The sequence below is a fragment of the Cotesia typhae genome, unplaced genomic scaffold (assembly GCF_013202065.1).
Source record: "Cotesia typhae breed Kobodo isofemale line unplaced genomic scaffold, CoteBio_Ctyphae scaffold_13, whole genome shotgun sequence".
Taxonomy (NCBI): domain Eukaryota; kingdom Metazoa; phylum Arthropoda; class Insecta; order Hymenoptera; family Braconidae; genus Cotesia; species Cotesia typhae.
The window spans coordinates 16815957-16829942 of NW_027423774.1; the positions used below are offsets into that span (position 1 = coordinate 16815957).

Consider the following 13986-nt stretch of genomic DNA (forward strand, 5'->3'; position numbering starts at 1 on the left):
AATTGTATAAGCATTAGGGTGATTCAAAAAAAAAGAATATTTTTTTTTTCGTTTGGTACTCTGAAAAATAGGTTCCTAGACACCTCTAAGAAAGCCTCTCCAAGCATGAGTTCTTAATTGTAACGGGAAGGTCCTCCTTCTTACAGTTTTCTATTTTTTCTTATTATCAGATAGAAAAATTTATATCTCGCTTCCAACTACTTGAAAAAATATCTTGTTCCTTAGATTTTGTAGGAAATTGAATGCTCTACAAAAAAGGTCTCTTACGATTTTTTCGTAAACCCAACCGTTTAAAAGATATTAACGGTTAAAGTTTGATTATTTTTGGGAAAATTTTTTATTTCTTATGAATTTTATAACTCAATGAAAAAAATCATTATGAATGATGAAACTCATAGTTTTGTAGGAAATTTACTGCTCTATAAAAATGGTCTCTTATGATTTTTCGATCAAGTTGAGCGTTTACGAGATATTCATCGTCAAACATCAATGCATATCAATTTTTCTAGTTTTTGATCAATAATTCGAAAAATTTCAATTTATTCTGTGAGTTTCAAGGAAATTTGCAAAATCTGCACCAGGACGTTTGAAAAAATTTCTTCTTGAGGCATTTCTCCAAGGAAAATCAACGACAATTCCAACAATTCTTTATAGTCATCTCGGGGTTGTAGTAACTATCAAAAACAATTAAAATTTTGTCAGAAACAAGAAAATTTTTTTCTTAAAATCGCAGTTAAATCATACCTGTAAGAATTGTGCAATTAAACTAGATATTTCATTTTTTTATCCAAAATGATATCAGCAACAACAGTATCTTCAATTCCAGATTTATAATTAGTTTTATTTATTTCATCCCATGATTTTTTAAATCTTCCGAACATTGGTACGTTTGGCCCAGATGACACAGGCCAATATACTTCAAATGCACTTCTCAATATGATCTCAAAAATGTGGTGACGACATGGTAACCATATTAACTCTCTTCCCAAAGTCTTTTCAATTGCCTTACATGTACCGTTATGAATTCCTGTATAAAGAAAATAGATAACTATCGTTAAATTTAATATTTTCAACAAATTGTAGATTATATTTAAAATCCAAATGAGTAAATAATTCTCAATAATTTCAAAAGTGAAATTCAGTAAGCAATAAAAATTAAACTAGAACGTTAATAATTAAATATTTTTTAGATTAAATTATCATTGATAAGTTACCTGTATTAACTGCCGTCGTGTCAAAACACATCGCCTTAACATAATTAGTAATACCCCATTCACTCAATGTCGATAAAATGGCTGATGTTTGATTGTCTGCCGTCCCAGAATTCATTTTTGGAACCCCAAGTAATTGTTCGGTACCAAATGCAGTTAAAATAACTGGTAGCCGTTCCACAGATTTTGATCCAACAAGGTCATTCAGCATTTTTCCGTCCCAATGCATAACGTATTTATCGTGTGTCTTAAAGTTGTCATTAAGTCCTTTAGCAATGTCTTCTCTTTGAAGCATACGAGCTCGTTGAATTGAACTATAACTGAGCGTTGTATCTTCAATTTTAATACCTACTGCTAGTAAAACCGGAGCAATAATAAACATCGCATTTCTACTGCTGACATTAGCTCGGTCGAGTCCAAAAATGACTTCAGGAGTTAAGACATCAAGTTTTGCTCGTTTTGTCGGAATTGGAGGTTCATACTCTGAATCAGATCCAAAATTTGTAACTCCACTTAATGTATACGTAGAGAACGACTCTGATTTTTCACTTGGAACAATCGCATGACTGGTAGACGGTTGATCTAAGTCTGGAATAAGATCTGTTTTATAAATTAAACGAAGAAAATGTATAGAATTTATTCATTTTGATGACAAATAATTAAGAAAGGACTCCAAAAATTGTCTAGTCAAATGTCATCTAGTCATCTATGAAAAGTTACACTACTACCTGACTTTATAATAATTAAATATCTCAGATACTTACTACTCTCATCTATTCCCATCATAGTTGTGGTTAAGTTTGATACAGGTACATTATTAGAAAGAATCTCTTTATGGGTACCGAATTTTTGATCCAAATACAACTTTCTAATATTATCATCAAGCACTTTTAAGGATTTTTCGCTCACAATGTCGAATAATTGTTCAAGATCAGTCTGAAATTTCATTTCCTTTTGGTTTTGCGCTGAATTCTTTTTATCGAAATTTTTTTGTAATTTTAACCATTGACTGTGATAGCGAAGAAATTTTTTGACTGCATTAGGAGCTCCACTAGTTGGAATCTGATTTTTTCTCCACAGTTCAATAACTTGGTCAACTGAATTTTTAGCACTTTGTTTGATTGAATACTTTAAAATTTTAAGTTGGTAGAAAAACACACGCATAACCTCTTTCACTTTTGGTAACTTACGTTCCGAAATTCTTTGTAGAGGTATTCCGATAAAACGTATTTCTTTATTCATTGTAGGTTAATTGATGATAAATAAATTTATGTGATGATTATAAGACTTATTTAAAATGAATTATTTTATTACGTATTCAAGATGATCAGTTTTAGGAACACTGAAAATACGGTATTAAATGGGTAGATACTGAAGATAGTTGAGAGTAAAAAACATAGATGGCGTTAGTTTCAGAAGACAAACAGAAGAAGAAATGGAATTCAAAACAAAAATCCCCTCGAACGAAAATTTTATGTATATTTTGTGAAAAACAATTTAAAAATACGCACTGAACAAATTTCATAATAATAAATGACAACGCGATTAAGATTTTAAATTATTAAAGATAAAATAAAAAAAAATATTATTAGAATAAAAACTTTCAAATGAATTTTTGAACAGAAAACATCTATAGGAGTTGCTTTTATAATAAAAACTCAAATTTGTCTAAATTTCCTTGAAACTCACAGAATAAATTGAAATTTTTCGAATTATTGATCAAAAACTAGAAAAATTGATATGCATTGATGTTTGACGATGAATATCTCGTAAACGCTCAACTTGATCGAAAAATCATAAGAGACCATTTTTATAGAGCAGTAAATTTCCTACAAAACTATGAGTTTCATCATTCATAATGATTTTTTTTCATTGAGTTATAAAATTCATAAGAAATAACAAATTTTCCCAAAAATAATCAAACTGTAACCGTTAATATCTTTTAAACGGTTGGGTTTACGAAAAAAATCGTAAGAGACCTTTTTGTAGAGCATTCAATTTCCTACAAAATCTAAGGAACAAGATATTTTTTCAAGTAGTTGGAAGCGAGATATAAATTTTTCTATCTGATAATAAGAAAAAATAGAAAACTGTAAGAAGGAGGACCTTCCCGTTACAATTAAGAACTCATGCTTGGAGAGGCTTTCTTAGAGGTGTCTAGGAACCTATTTTTCAGAGTACCAAACGAAAAAAAAAATATTCTTTTTTTTTGAATCACCCTAATAAGCATAACATTCTATTATTTGAGTTACGCACGATCCACACAGTAAAAAATTTTGCATCATTGCGTCAAAAATTTTTGTGTTAAATATTTAACACTTTTATGTGTAAATTGAACATTTATTGTGATAAATTAACACAAAAAAGTGTTAAATATTTAACATAAAAATTTTTAACACAAAATTTTTTGATGCCTTGACACAAAATTTTTTACTGTGCACTAACAAAGCTTCCATTAAACGATAGATTGGATCCATAGTAGCGAAGTGAACCAAAATAAACATATTTGAAGTTTCATCGTTTTGATTTAAATAGAAAAATTTTTAAATAGAGAAATTTTTCTTGATCTAAGAAAATTTTACATGATTTAAAGATTCTTCATCTTGATTCAAAGCATTAAAACTTTTCAGAATAATTTTCTTGGTTCAATAATTTTTCTCTTGATTCAAATGAATTTTTCTGTTAAGTCTACAGTGTATCAAATCTTTCGATTAATTATTTATCTTTGTTACACCCTAATTACTGTCCCATTCAATAAATGACATTATCAGACGGACAGTAGTGATTTCTTGAAACACTTGGGCGAAGTAATTTGAATATTATTTTTCTACTTGACCGCAAAATCTCTGAAATAATAATTTAAGTATGAAGGAATAAAATAGTAGTGACATTTAACTTCCGCGTTTATTCTAATCGCAAATGGGTGAGGCAAGTCTGTACCTACGTCTGTATACATATACAATATAATAGAACATACGTTTGTACGTTATCCAGTAGCTTGGCCATTGGTATCTCGTGTTGCGTGCGTGTATAATGTAGAACTTGACGTTGAGGCCGAGAGACAATACAACATGGATTAGACGAGTCAAAAGACGTGTCGTATCTTGCGCCACTTATCGTGGCTCTATAATAACCGACGCCGATCGTAAAGTCTCTCATTTTGTCTCTGCGTATGTATGCTATTGTAAATTGTGCATACGGTATACCTATGTGAAATAGTCTTCAGTTTAGGTGTGTTGTATCTTGTATGTAGACTATACAGAACGCGGACTCGAGCGCGTTTTATACTCTACGCGTGTGGGCGATCGCCGCTCCTCACTGCCGCTGGTTGATACAACAACTTATGTTATTCTATATACCGTACAGTACGTAACCCTATAAATGTATGTACACATATATAAGGAACAACTCTTATGATTCGATTGCTAGCAATTCGAAACGCGCATGGGTGCGCAAACGATTGTTATATGCATCACTACAATTGTTATTTTATGGACGAACGCCGCAATTTCGCTTTATTAAATTTTTATTTCAGCAATTTTATTAATCGGCAATTTTTTTATAAATTGCTGTAAATTATTTAATAAATAAAGAAAAATTTTTTTCAAATTACAAAGACATAAATTGAATATAAAAAATAAATTTCTTATTTTTACCGTGAGCTCGATTGATTATAAATGTTAATGAACTTGTGCAGACACACATTTATTTATATTACGTATTTAATTAATGAAAGAAGCATTAACGACAGCGATTAATTTTCTAGACTAAGCTATTAAAAATTATTATTTAATAATTATTTGAGATAACCAGCAATTAAGACAATTTACAGAATGAGACAACGCGTTTGTACACAGTTTCTAACGTGTTGAATTAGATTACGAGCAGTAAATGAATAAATTATAATCATCATTATCATTACATAGTCTTTATAGTGGTTAAGAATTAGACTAGAACGTTTGTTTGTTTTTTTTTTCTCTTTGTTATTTGATAATTATAAAACAAGGAAATTAGAACAGTCAAGTTGTGAGGTAGTAAACTGGCCTGACAATTACATGACTGTATCTACTGCCGGGCAAATTGCACGCGTTTGCTCAAGTAGATAAAATATCCCATTTGTCAGACTGACGTTATTTTATGTATCTACATAAATATTTATTTTTTGCGGTGCTTAAAAAAAAACTTTATCTCTTTATTTTAGAATTTTTATTTCGATTATAGGAAAAATATTCCTTTTTTACAACTTTTTTTTTTTTTTTTTACAAATTGAGAAGTGATTTGCGTGAGGAATTCATGCATTATTCATTTATTTTTATTGATATTTAATGGACAGTAAGATAAGAGATGTATGATATTAATCATAAATTACGAATTTGTGTTTATTATTATTATTATCATTAAATTGTTAAATTATTAATAATTAATAAATAACTTAAAAGACAAGATAAAAATGTGAGAATAATAATATGAGAAGGAAAGAGTAATGTCCCGCTGGGAGACGAGTGGAAGGCGAGCAAGACAAATAAATAGGTAGTTGCGATAGCGCAAATAGTAACATAATACTACATAATGGGGGCATAACGTGCCATGGTAATGACCCACGTGCATCACCACGTCGAGTTACATTGAGCCTTTGTCCGGGAGACGAAAAATCTTTGGGCTCTGTTATTTTATTATTATTTTCTCTACTGTTCTTTTCTGCTTCTGTTACTTCTACTTCTTGTGGTTCTGCTGCTGCTGTTGCTGTTGTATGTTCGCCGCGGACATTGTTAAATGCTTTATGGACTCGTGTACACACTACTGGGCGTTATCCTTCGTCTTTCGACGAGAACAATGAAGTCGGAAGTTCGAGAGGTCAGAATCCCAGGATTACATTTTGATTTGCTCCCATATATTTATTTATACATTTTTTAAGCGTAATATTCATGACATGAGAATTTATAGTAGTAGTGAAAAATATCTGCCATTGTTTATTTTATTTTAACTCTCTCGACTGATTCAATTGATAACTATTTTTTGGTTTGAATTTTAGCTTTTAGCTATGACGGAAAATTTTTATTAAAATGTAATTTTTTGATATTGTTAACAATTGATGAAATATATTTGAATTAATTGTGATTTAGAATTAAAATGAAAATAAGATATCAAACATTTAGTAGATTCTTGTTTTAAGGATATTTAATATTTGATGTTTATTTAATTTTCATACAACGTTTCACTACTTTCGCAGTTTCCTCAGGTACTCAATTACAAACATCAACTGTTAAATTCATGCACAGAAACAAAGGTTTACTTGAGTCCAGAAAATATTTTTCTTCCTAATTAATTTCTAGAGCGAAAAAAAAATTTTTTTTTGACAAGAAATTTCACTTATTCCAACAAAATTCATTCTTTTGCGTTAAGAAATACGTTTTTTGATCCAAGAAAATTTATTTAAGTCAAAAAAATCTTCTTGTTTTGAGCAAATTCAGCCTCTTGCTCCAAAAAATTTGGTTCTTGATAGAAATAAATTTTCATTAATATCTTTATTGATTAATATGTCAAATGGGGAGATCAAATAATATTGAATCATTTTTTTTTTTCATTTAATATGTATAATTGCACGCTAAAATAATATAAAATGGTTATCAAATATTCAAGAGAAAAATTTTTCTCAATGTATAACCCACTGGATAATAGATTTATTTATGTTATAATATAATAAAGTGGTTTGACTAGAGGAAGGTGGACTGTTTTATTTAAGGAAAAAGAAAGATAAAAAAAAACCCTATGTAATGTTAACTAAAAAAAAAAAATCGTGTAATTTAACATAAATTATAAGCCAGATTCACCTTTGTAAAAGCGAGAATATTTCTGGGCCAAGCGCCTTCTAGCGGACATCGATAACACTAGTCTCAAATTAAAAAAAAACAAAAATTTTGATGTAATGAAATTTATTCTAATAAATTACAATTTGAATAAATAATTAATATTAACTAACAGTCAAAATTTTCAAAATCATTTATCAAATTTATTCAATATTAATTTAACTATTGAGATATTTAATAGTTCCTTAAAAAATACAAAGTGAAGGTCAGAAATAATCCCAATCAATAATTCGAACGTTAAATAAATAATAAAACGATAAAAAAAAGTAATGGTACATAAACGAACCATTTTGTCAGTGAGTATTGTATCTTATCCAAAGAGATATTATTCCTTCGGTATTAATAGTGATGGTAACGAGCACTTAAGGTAGCCATTGTCGTCATTTACTCTACTGGGTTTTATTTGCACGTACCGAGAGTACAACAGAGAAATCCTGTAGAGTACACACACTTACTTTATGGTATAGCCTCAGTACCAGTGCGAAGGCGTTGAGGCCGAGCGGCTTTGCATAATCGAACGATTCAATTCCCTCAACGATCCGAGTGTTAATTTCTCACCCACAAATTTGTCACTCATCACTTTATTTCTATTTTCCTTGTCAATTAAATTTTATTAATTAATTATTTATTATTATTATCGCTAATAAAGAATATTATTTTAAGGATTTAATTGATGTATAATAGTAACAATAATATCAAGGATTTTTATTTAAAATTTATTACCTGCTACAAGTACATAAGTAATGTTACAATTAATGTCGATGTTTACAAGTTTTCCAGTGATAAATTAGCATTACAAATACTGTATATTATTTTCAAAGAATCCCTCGAGGAACTAATAATTAATTTATCAATTTATAGGCTTATTTTAATCTCTTGTACGATGAACGATGATTTATTAATATTAATATTGTTATTATTATTTAAATTAATTGTTTATTACTTGTAACTGTTAAACATTAACCTGAGATTGTAGGTCGAAACACTCGTCAGAGTAATCACTCAATAATTGATTTATAATAACATAAATATATACTGTAACCATGAATAAAATATTCCAATAAACGATTGAGTAGCATTTCATTCATTTATTTATATATTTTTCTAATTTAAAAATACATCCGCAATATATTTTACATTTACAATTTATTGAGGGAATAAAAATAACAAATAAAAATAAAAAATTCATAGATTATTGTTAATTTTTAAATTGTCCGGTAGCTTTTACCAATGTAAAACAAAAAATTATACTCATTCAAATAAATCACTGTCTCTTGCATAAAAATTAAAAAAAATCGTTATTTCAATCAATCTCAATTTTTATATTTTTTTTTTATTCAGTCAGTGATTTATCGATACAAGAATAAAGTTGATTTTTATCTGGTTTAAAAGAAAAAAAAATTATTTTCATTTGTTATTATAATGATGTTTTTTTATTTCGTTAAAAAATATTTTAAATGATATTAAAAGTATTTATAAAGCATTAATGCGAGTATTATAAGTATTGTGAATTGTAAGTAAGATGGAAGAAAAAAAATTTAATTAATTTATTTGACTCGACAGATGTCTTTAAACTCTCTATTAGTTTTATTTTTATTATGGGGTATTTGTATATTATTTTATTGTTTTTTTTTTTTTTTTTTTTTTTTTTTATTTCATTAATGGCAGACAAGTGTTAGACAAAGATCGAGGTAGGAAATCGCCGGCCGCGATTTCGTCCCGTCAAGTCGGCCTTGAAGGTTACCAGTAACTTGTGGCCAGTGCCCAGTCTTTACTTCAAGTTAATATATGTTTATATTTTATATGTATAGGTATAAGATTATATTAAGTGAGAAAAGGAATGACGTTTAAGAGAGAGTGACTGAAGAATTTCAATGTAATGAAAACATAATGGAAGGTGAGAAAGGTAATATGTATAAATTCTATTTTAGGCTTTGAATAAAAGCTAAAAAAATTTATAGCATAGAAATAAAAATTTTTTTTTCAAGAAGTTTGTGGTAGAAGAGATTTAAAAATAAGCTAGACTCCTGTTCTAGTCAAAGAGTCCGACGACCATGGATAATAGACTTATACACCTATGTAATATCTAATAAAATCTTTATAGAATCTCTAAAAATAATCTTTGAATAAAAAAATTTTTAAAGATTGCCGTTTTTTTTTTGCCTGAAGAATTTCTCTTACGCAGAATTCTTAATCCAAAATTGATTTACGCTTTTTTAAAATTATTCATCTTCATCGAATAACAAATTAACTTTTATAAAAAAAATCTTAAAGCAAAAAGAGATTTAAAAAAAATTTAATTTCCTTGAATTAAACAGAAAAATTCTTTTTCTCAATAAAATTTTAAATGATTAAGCATTTTTATCACATATTTTACTAAGAACATTATAATAAACAGTAAAAGTACTTGCTAGTACAATTTTTAAGCATTATATTCTTCACAGAAAATAAGGTTCACTTGAGCCAAGAAAATATTTTTCTTCCTAATTATTTTTTTGACACAAGAAATTTCACTTATTTCAACAAAATTAATTTTCTTGCTTTAAAAAATACGTATCTTGATCCAAGAAAATTTATTTAAGTCAAGAAAATCTTCTTGTTTTGAGAAAATTTTTCTCTTACTCCAAAAAATTAAATATCTCGATAGAAGTAAATTTTCATTAATATTTTTAGTGATTAACATATCGAATGAAAAGATCAAATAATATTGAAATTTTCTTGAGCCAAAAATTTTGTCTTCAGTCAAGAAATTTTTCTTTCTGTGTATCTATATTATATATAAATACATATATGACTCGTTTTTTAAACATTACTTTATTTTTTCATGTAGAGTAACATTAAAACGCCGTCGGCATATTTTATTCCTGGACTTATGTATAATTCAGCGGTACAATGTGGTACTGTATCTTGCATACGCGAGCGCAAGTATGTACAAGTGAGATTAAGTGCAGATTATACCGAAAAGATGTTTATATGTACGACTGAAACATTCAAAAATAGTTTGTCAAAAATAGTTCAATTTCGCTGAATAAAAATGAAAACGAATGAATAAATGTGAATCGATCCTAAAAAGAAGTATTTACTTTCAATCGATTCGAATACCTAAAGTAAAAAGTGTGCCCGAGATATATCTGATGTGATCGGATATTATAATGGATTCAAACTAAGGGGTTTGTATTGAGATATCAGTATGGAGTTGGGTACGGGTACGGGTACCATACCAGTAATGGTCTCTCGCTTCTGAGAATACTCTCCCCTGGTCCCTGGTAACGCTATGGTACGGTTAGGTATTCCATTTACCATCCACATAACACATATATATGTTAGAATATCCTCCTTAAAGTTAAACATAGATATGCGCATTGGTGTGCTATGTAGTGTCTCAGTATGTGGATCGGAGATCGGGGTGGTCATGGACTCTATTTACTCTCTTTTACCCTTTACTCAACCGCATATACCCTCGTAAGGCTGCTTACTCATATGTGTATGTATATGTATAAAGATCGACTAGCCAATACCCACATACCTATATACCCAGTATCCAAGACAAGGCATTTGAATTTATGTCCTGGCGTGCGCGATTCTCTTGAATACAACAACAATAACAGCAACAACACTAACTCGAGTGCATTCAGTGCAAACAAAATAAAATATAAAATTCATAAGCCACCGCTTGGGGTCGATCGTATCCGGAATATTTGTATAGATCGAAATATCAATATTTAAATTTGTTTCTACGGTATATTTTTCTCTTAGTTTTATTAGAGCCTCTCTCATTGTCATTGCCATTGTCATTCTCACTTTTTAATATATTTGATATCTTTATTCGCCATAACTGTATTTTTTTATTTTTACGAGGTTATATCGTTTATGCAAATGGTATTAGGGTGGCGTTAAAGGTATCTCAAGTATTTAGATAACAGAACACTGAGAGAAAAATTTTTAATTTCAAGAAAAAATACTTTAATCAAGTCTTTTATTTTATAAATTTTACTGAAGATTAAATTTTTTATTGTAAATTATTTGGTCTTGTAAATATTGTTAAAAGTAATCAACTTTTCCTTTAATTTTGTAAATTTATAAATAATTCAAATTATAGTTCCCTTTAATGACTATAATGCTTCAGCTTGAATTCACATAGAAGCGCCAATATTCAATTTTTGGGATGAAGCATTAATTTTTGACATGAAAACAAAAATTAATATGTAATCTTAATTTCGGATAAATGTCGATTTTTTTTCTAAAATTTTTTGTGGAATAATTAAAAGCCGCAGAGGGGGGGGGGTGAGTTTTTTATAATAGAAACAATTATTCATAAAAATACGACATTTTTATTTTTTTTTTTACAAAATCTTCAGGAATTTATAAATTAAAATTTTTTCAAAATTTTGTATTAAATTCTCTTTATTTTGTAATTAATTTTTGTTTCAAAAACGTCTGATAATAATTTCAATGGACTAATATATAAAAAAAAAACTTTCGAATGTCATACTTGATTACCCGACCTATCATTCCGCGTAGGAAAACTTTGAACTACTTTACGCCATCTATCTACAGCCACGGAACTTTAAAACTTCGTACGAGTTATTGGAGTCAAAAATTCAAATTTTCAATAGCAATAATAATCATAAAAAATAAGAAATTTTTCAAATCGAACAAATGATTACTCCAAAAAATAAAATTTTTTGTTTCTTCAGTTTATAGGCAAAAAATTTCAATAAAAATATATGAAAAGAGAGAAAGAAAGATCGAAATGGTAAAAAGAGGAAGTCACGAGCGACAAGTTTACCTTGGTGAATACTGTAAATCAGAATCGTCCTATTCTATTCAAATGAAATTCACCCGATATCATTTTATCCCTTTAGTTTTATTTATATTTATTTAATGTGCCCTTTTGGTAAGTGTCTCCTTGACTCTTCAACTATACTGAACGTCTAACTTTAAACATTTACCATTGGTGATTCTTGTACTGTACTTAACCGAAAGACTCTATCTCTATCGGTAAATTTAAAAGAATTTAATAACTATTGTTGGTTCGCTGGGTATGTTATAGGTGTAGACTTTTGTTTAATTTATTTATTTTGTTAGTACCTACAAGGCACAAGGTTTTTTAGTAGCGGATAATGTTAGCTCAGACGTGGTTAAATGGCGATAATAAAGTCGCGGAGATTATCACGACGAGAGTGCAGACGACAGAGGCACGTCTGATAAGCAAGAGCAAGTAAAGAGCTGCCTCTCACTGGTATTATAGTCTGCTGGTAAGTGTACTTTTGCTTTGGACACTCATATATATATGTTAATATATATAGGTATGGTGAACAGACTGAAAAGATATCAACATACTCTGGTCTTCTGACGAGAAAAATATATTCGACACGCAGAGACAATAACGACGCCGTGAAAACGGCTTCCGCGAACACTCCTCAGATGATAAATATTTTTTTACCGTATGTTATTCTTACCTTTTTTTACATATATCGCTATTGATATTCATTAAATTTATAATCATACTCAAGCTTTTAGTCTAATTAAATTTTTTTAATTTCTCACTGTAATTAAAAACCATTGAATGGTAATAAAATTATTTAATGTTGAATATTAAATTGAACTGAGACTATAAATTCATTCTATATAATATTAAAATTAATCTCATACTCAGATTTTATTTCTCGAGCTCTAAGATCACACCTGAATGTTAATACGTACAGAAAGAAGGGTCTTTTGAAAAAAAAAATTAAGTCAATATTATATGGATGATTTACTCAAGAAACCTTTTACTTTTTATACGCATACTACTTAGGGACCGCCTTACCAGTCCGGAGAAAATATTTAAAAAAATGAGAGTCGACGAAATTAAGGCGGTTCTTCGCCGCCTATGTTTTGTAAAATGTATTAAATAATAACAAAAATTGATTTTTTTTTTTGATAGGTTAAGTCGTAAAATTTTGAATGATTTTACTGAGAAAATTTTTAAGAATTTAATTTTCATACTTTTAAATGAATCAAGAGAAAAATTCTTGAATCAAATAAAATTTATTTAAACCAAGAAAAATTTCTTAGTCTAAGAATTTTTTTGCTCAAATCAAGAAGATAAAGTTCTTCAAAATTATTTACTTGATTCAAGTTAATTTTTTTTTCTGTGTAGATTTAAATTATAAAAAATTGAAAATTTTATTGTTTTTAGATGAAATTAATTTTATACGCATAATTTTTCACGGGAGCGTTTTTTTTTTTTTTTTATTAATATTTTACAGGACAATTTACTTTAAAATTATTTATATGTAACGTAGAATAATACATTATACGTAGAGAACATTCAAGTTAATTAAAAAAAATTTTTAATGAATTGTTTAACAATTCAAACAATCAAAAATGTTGTTTAAATAATTCTTGTGCTTATTTACCCAATTAATATCTTTACGCCACTATGAAATCAAATCCGAGCTCTGATTTATAAGAAAATTAACAAGAAATTAGTTTTTTTTTTCGACTTTGTATTAATTTATCCTATCATATATGTTTATTTATGAATGATTAAAGTTTATTGTTTTAGTGTTTTCATCGACTGAACATGAGACTTAATTTTAAACTCAATTAGTATCATTAGTAGACTTTTATTTAATCTCATTTTGAATTATTACATTCTTTAATTCCAGTTAGACTGAATAGTTCACTTGATTTAGATCAACATTAAACGAAGCTCAACAACATATTTCAATCCCAGTAATTAAATGTCAAATTAAGTTATTTGTTTTGAATTAGATTAAATCTTATATTGAGCAACTTCCACTTATTTTTTTATTTATTTTCCGTAATATATAATGTGCGATGACTGGAAAGAATTCGACACGAGCTGATAGCATAAAATATATCTTAAATAACATCACTTAAAATAAATAATCTTAAAT

General features: G+C 28.2%; 2 protein-coding genes across 2 annotated transcripts in view; both read right to left on the reverse strand.

The window, feature by feature from the left end:
- The window catches only part of Ets98b (DNA-binding protein Ets98B), a 56303-nt gene that overhangs the window by 22608 nt on the left and 19709 nt on the right, over positions 1–13986 (reverse strand). The gene's annotated exons all lie outside the window — the stretch shown is intronic.
- LOC141535198 (uncharacterized) lies at positions 762–3115 on the reverse strand. Its single transcript, XM_074255029.1, has 3 exons — positions 1976–3115; positions 1215–1811; positions 762–1027 (listed from the first exon to the last, which is right to left on the reverse strand). Exons 1-3 carry the CDS (start codon positions 2451–2453, stop codon positions 762–764), a joined length of 1341 nt encoding a protein of 446 aa, XP_074111130.1. The 5' UTR covers positions 2454–3115.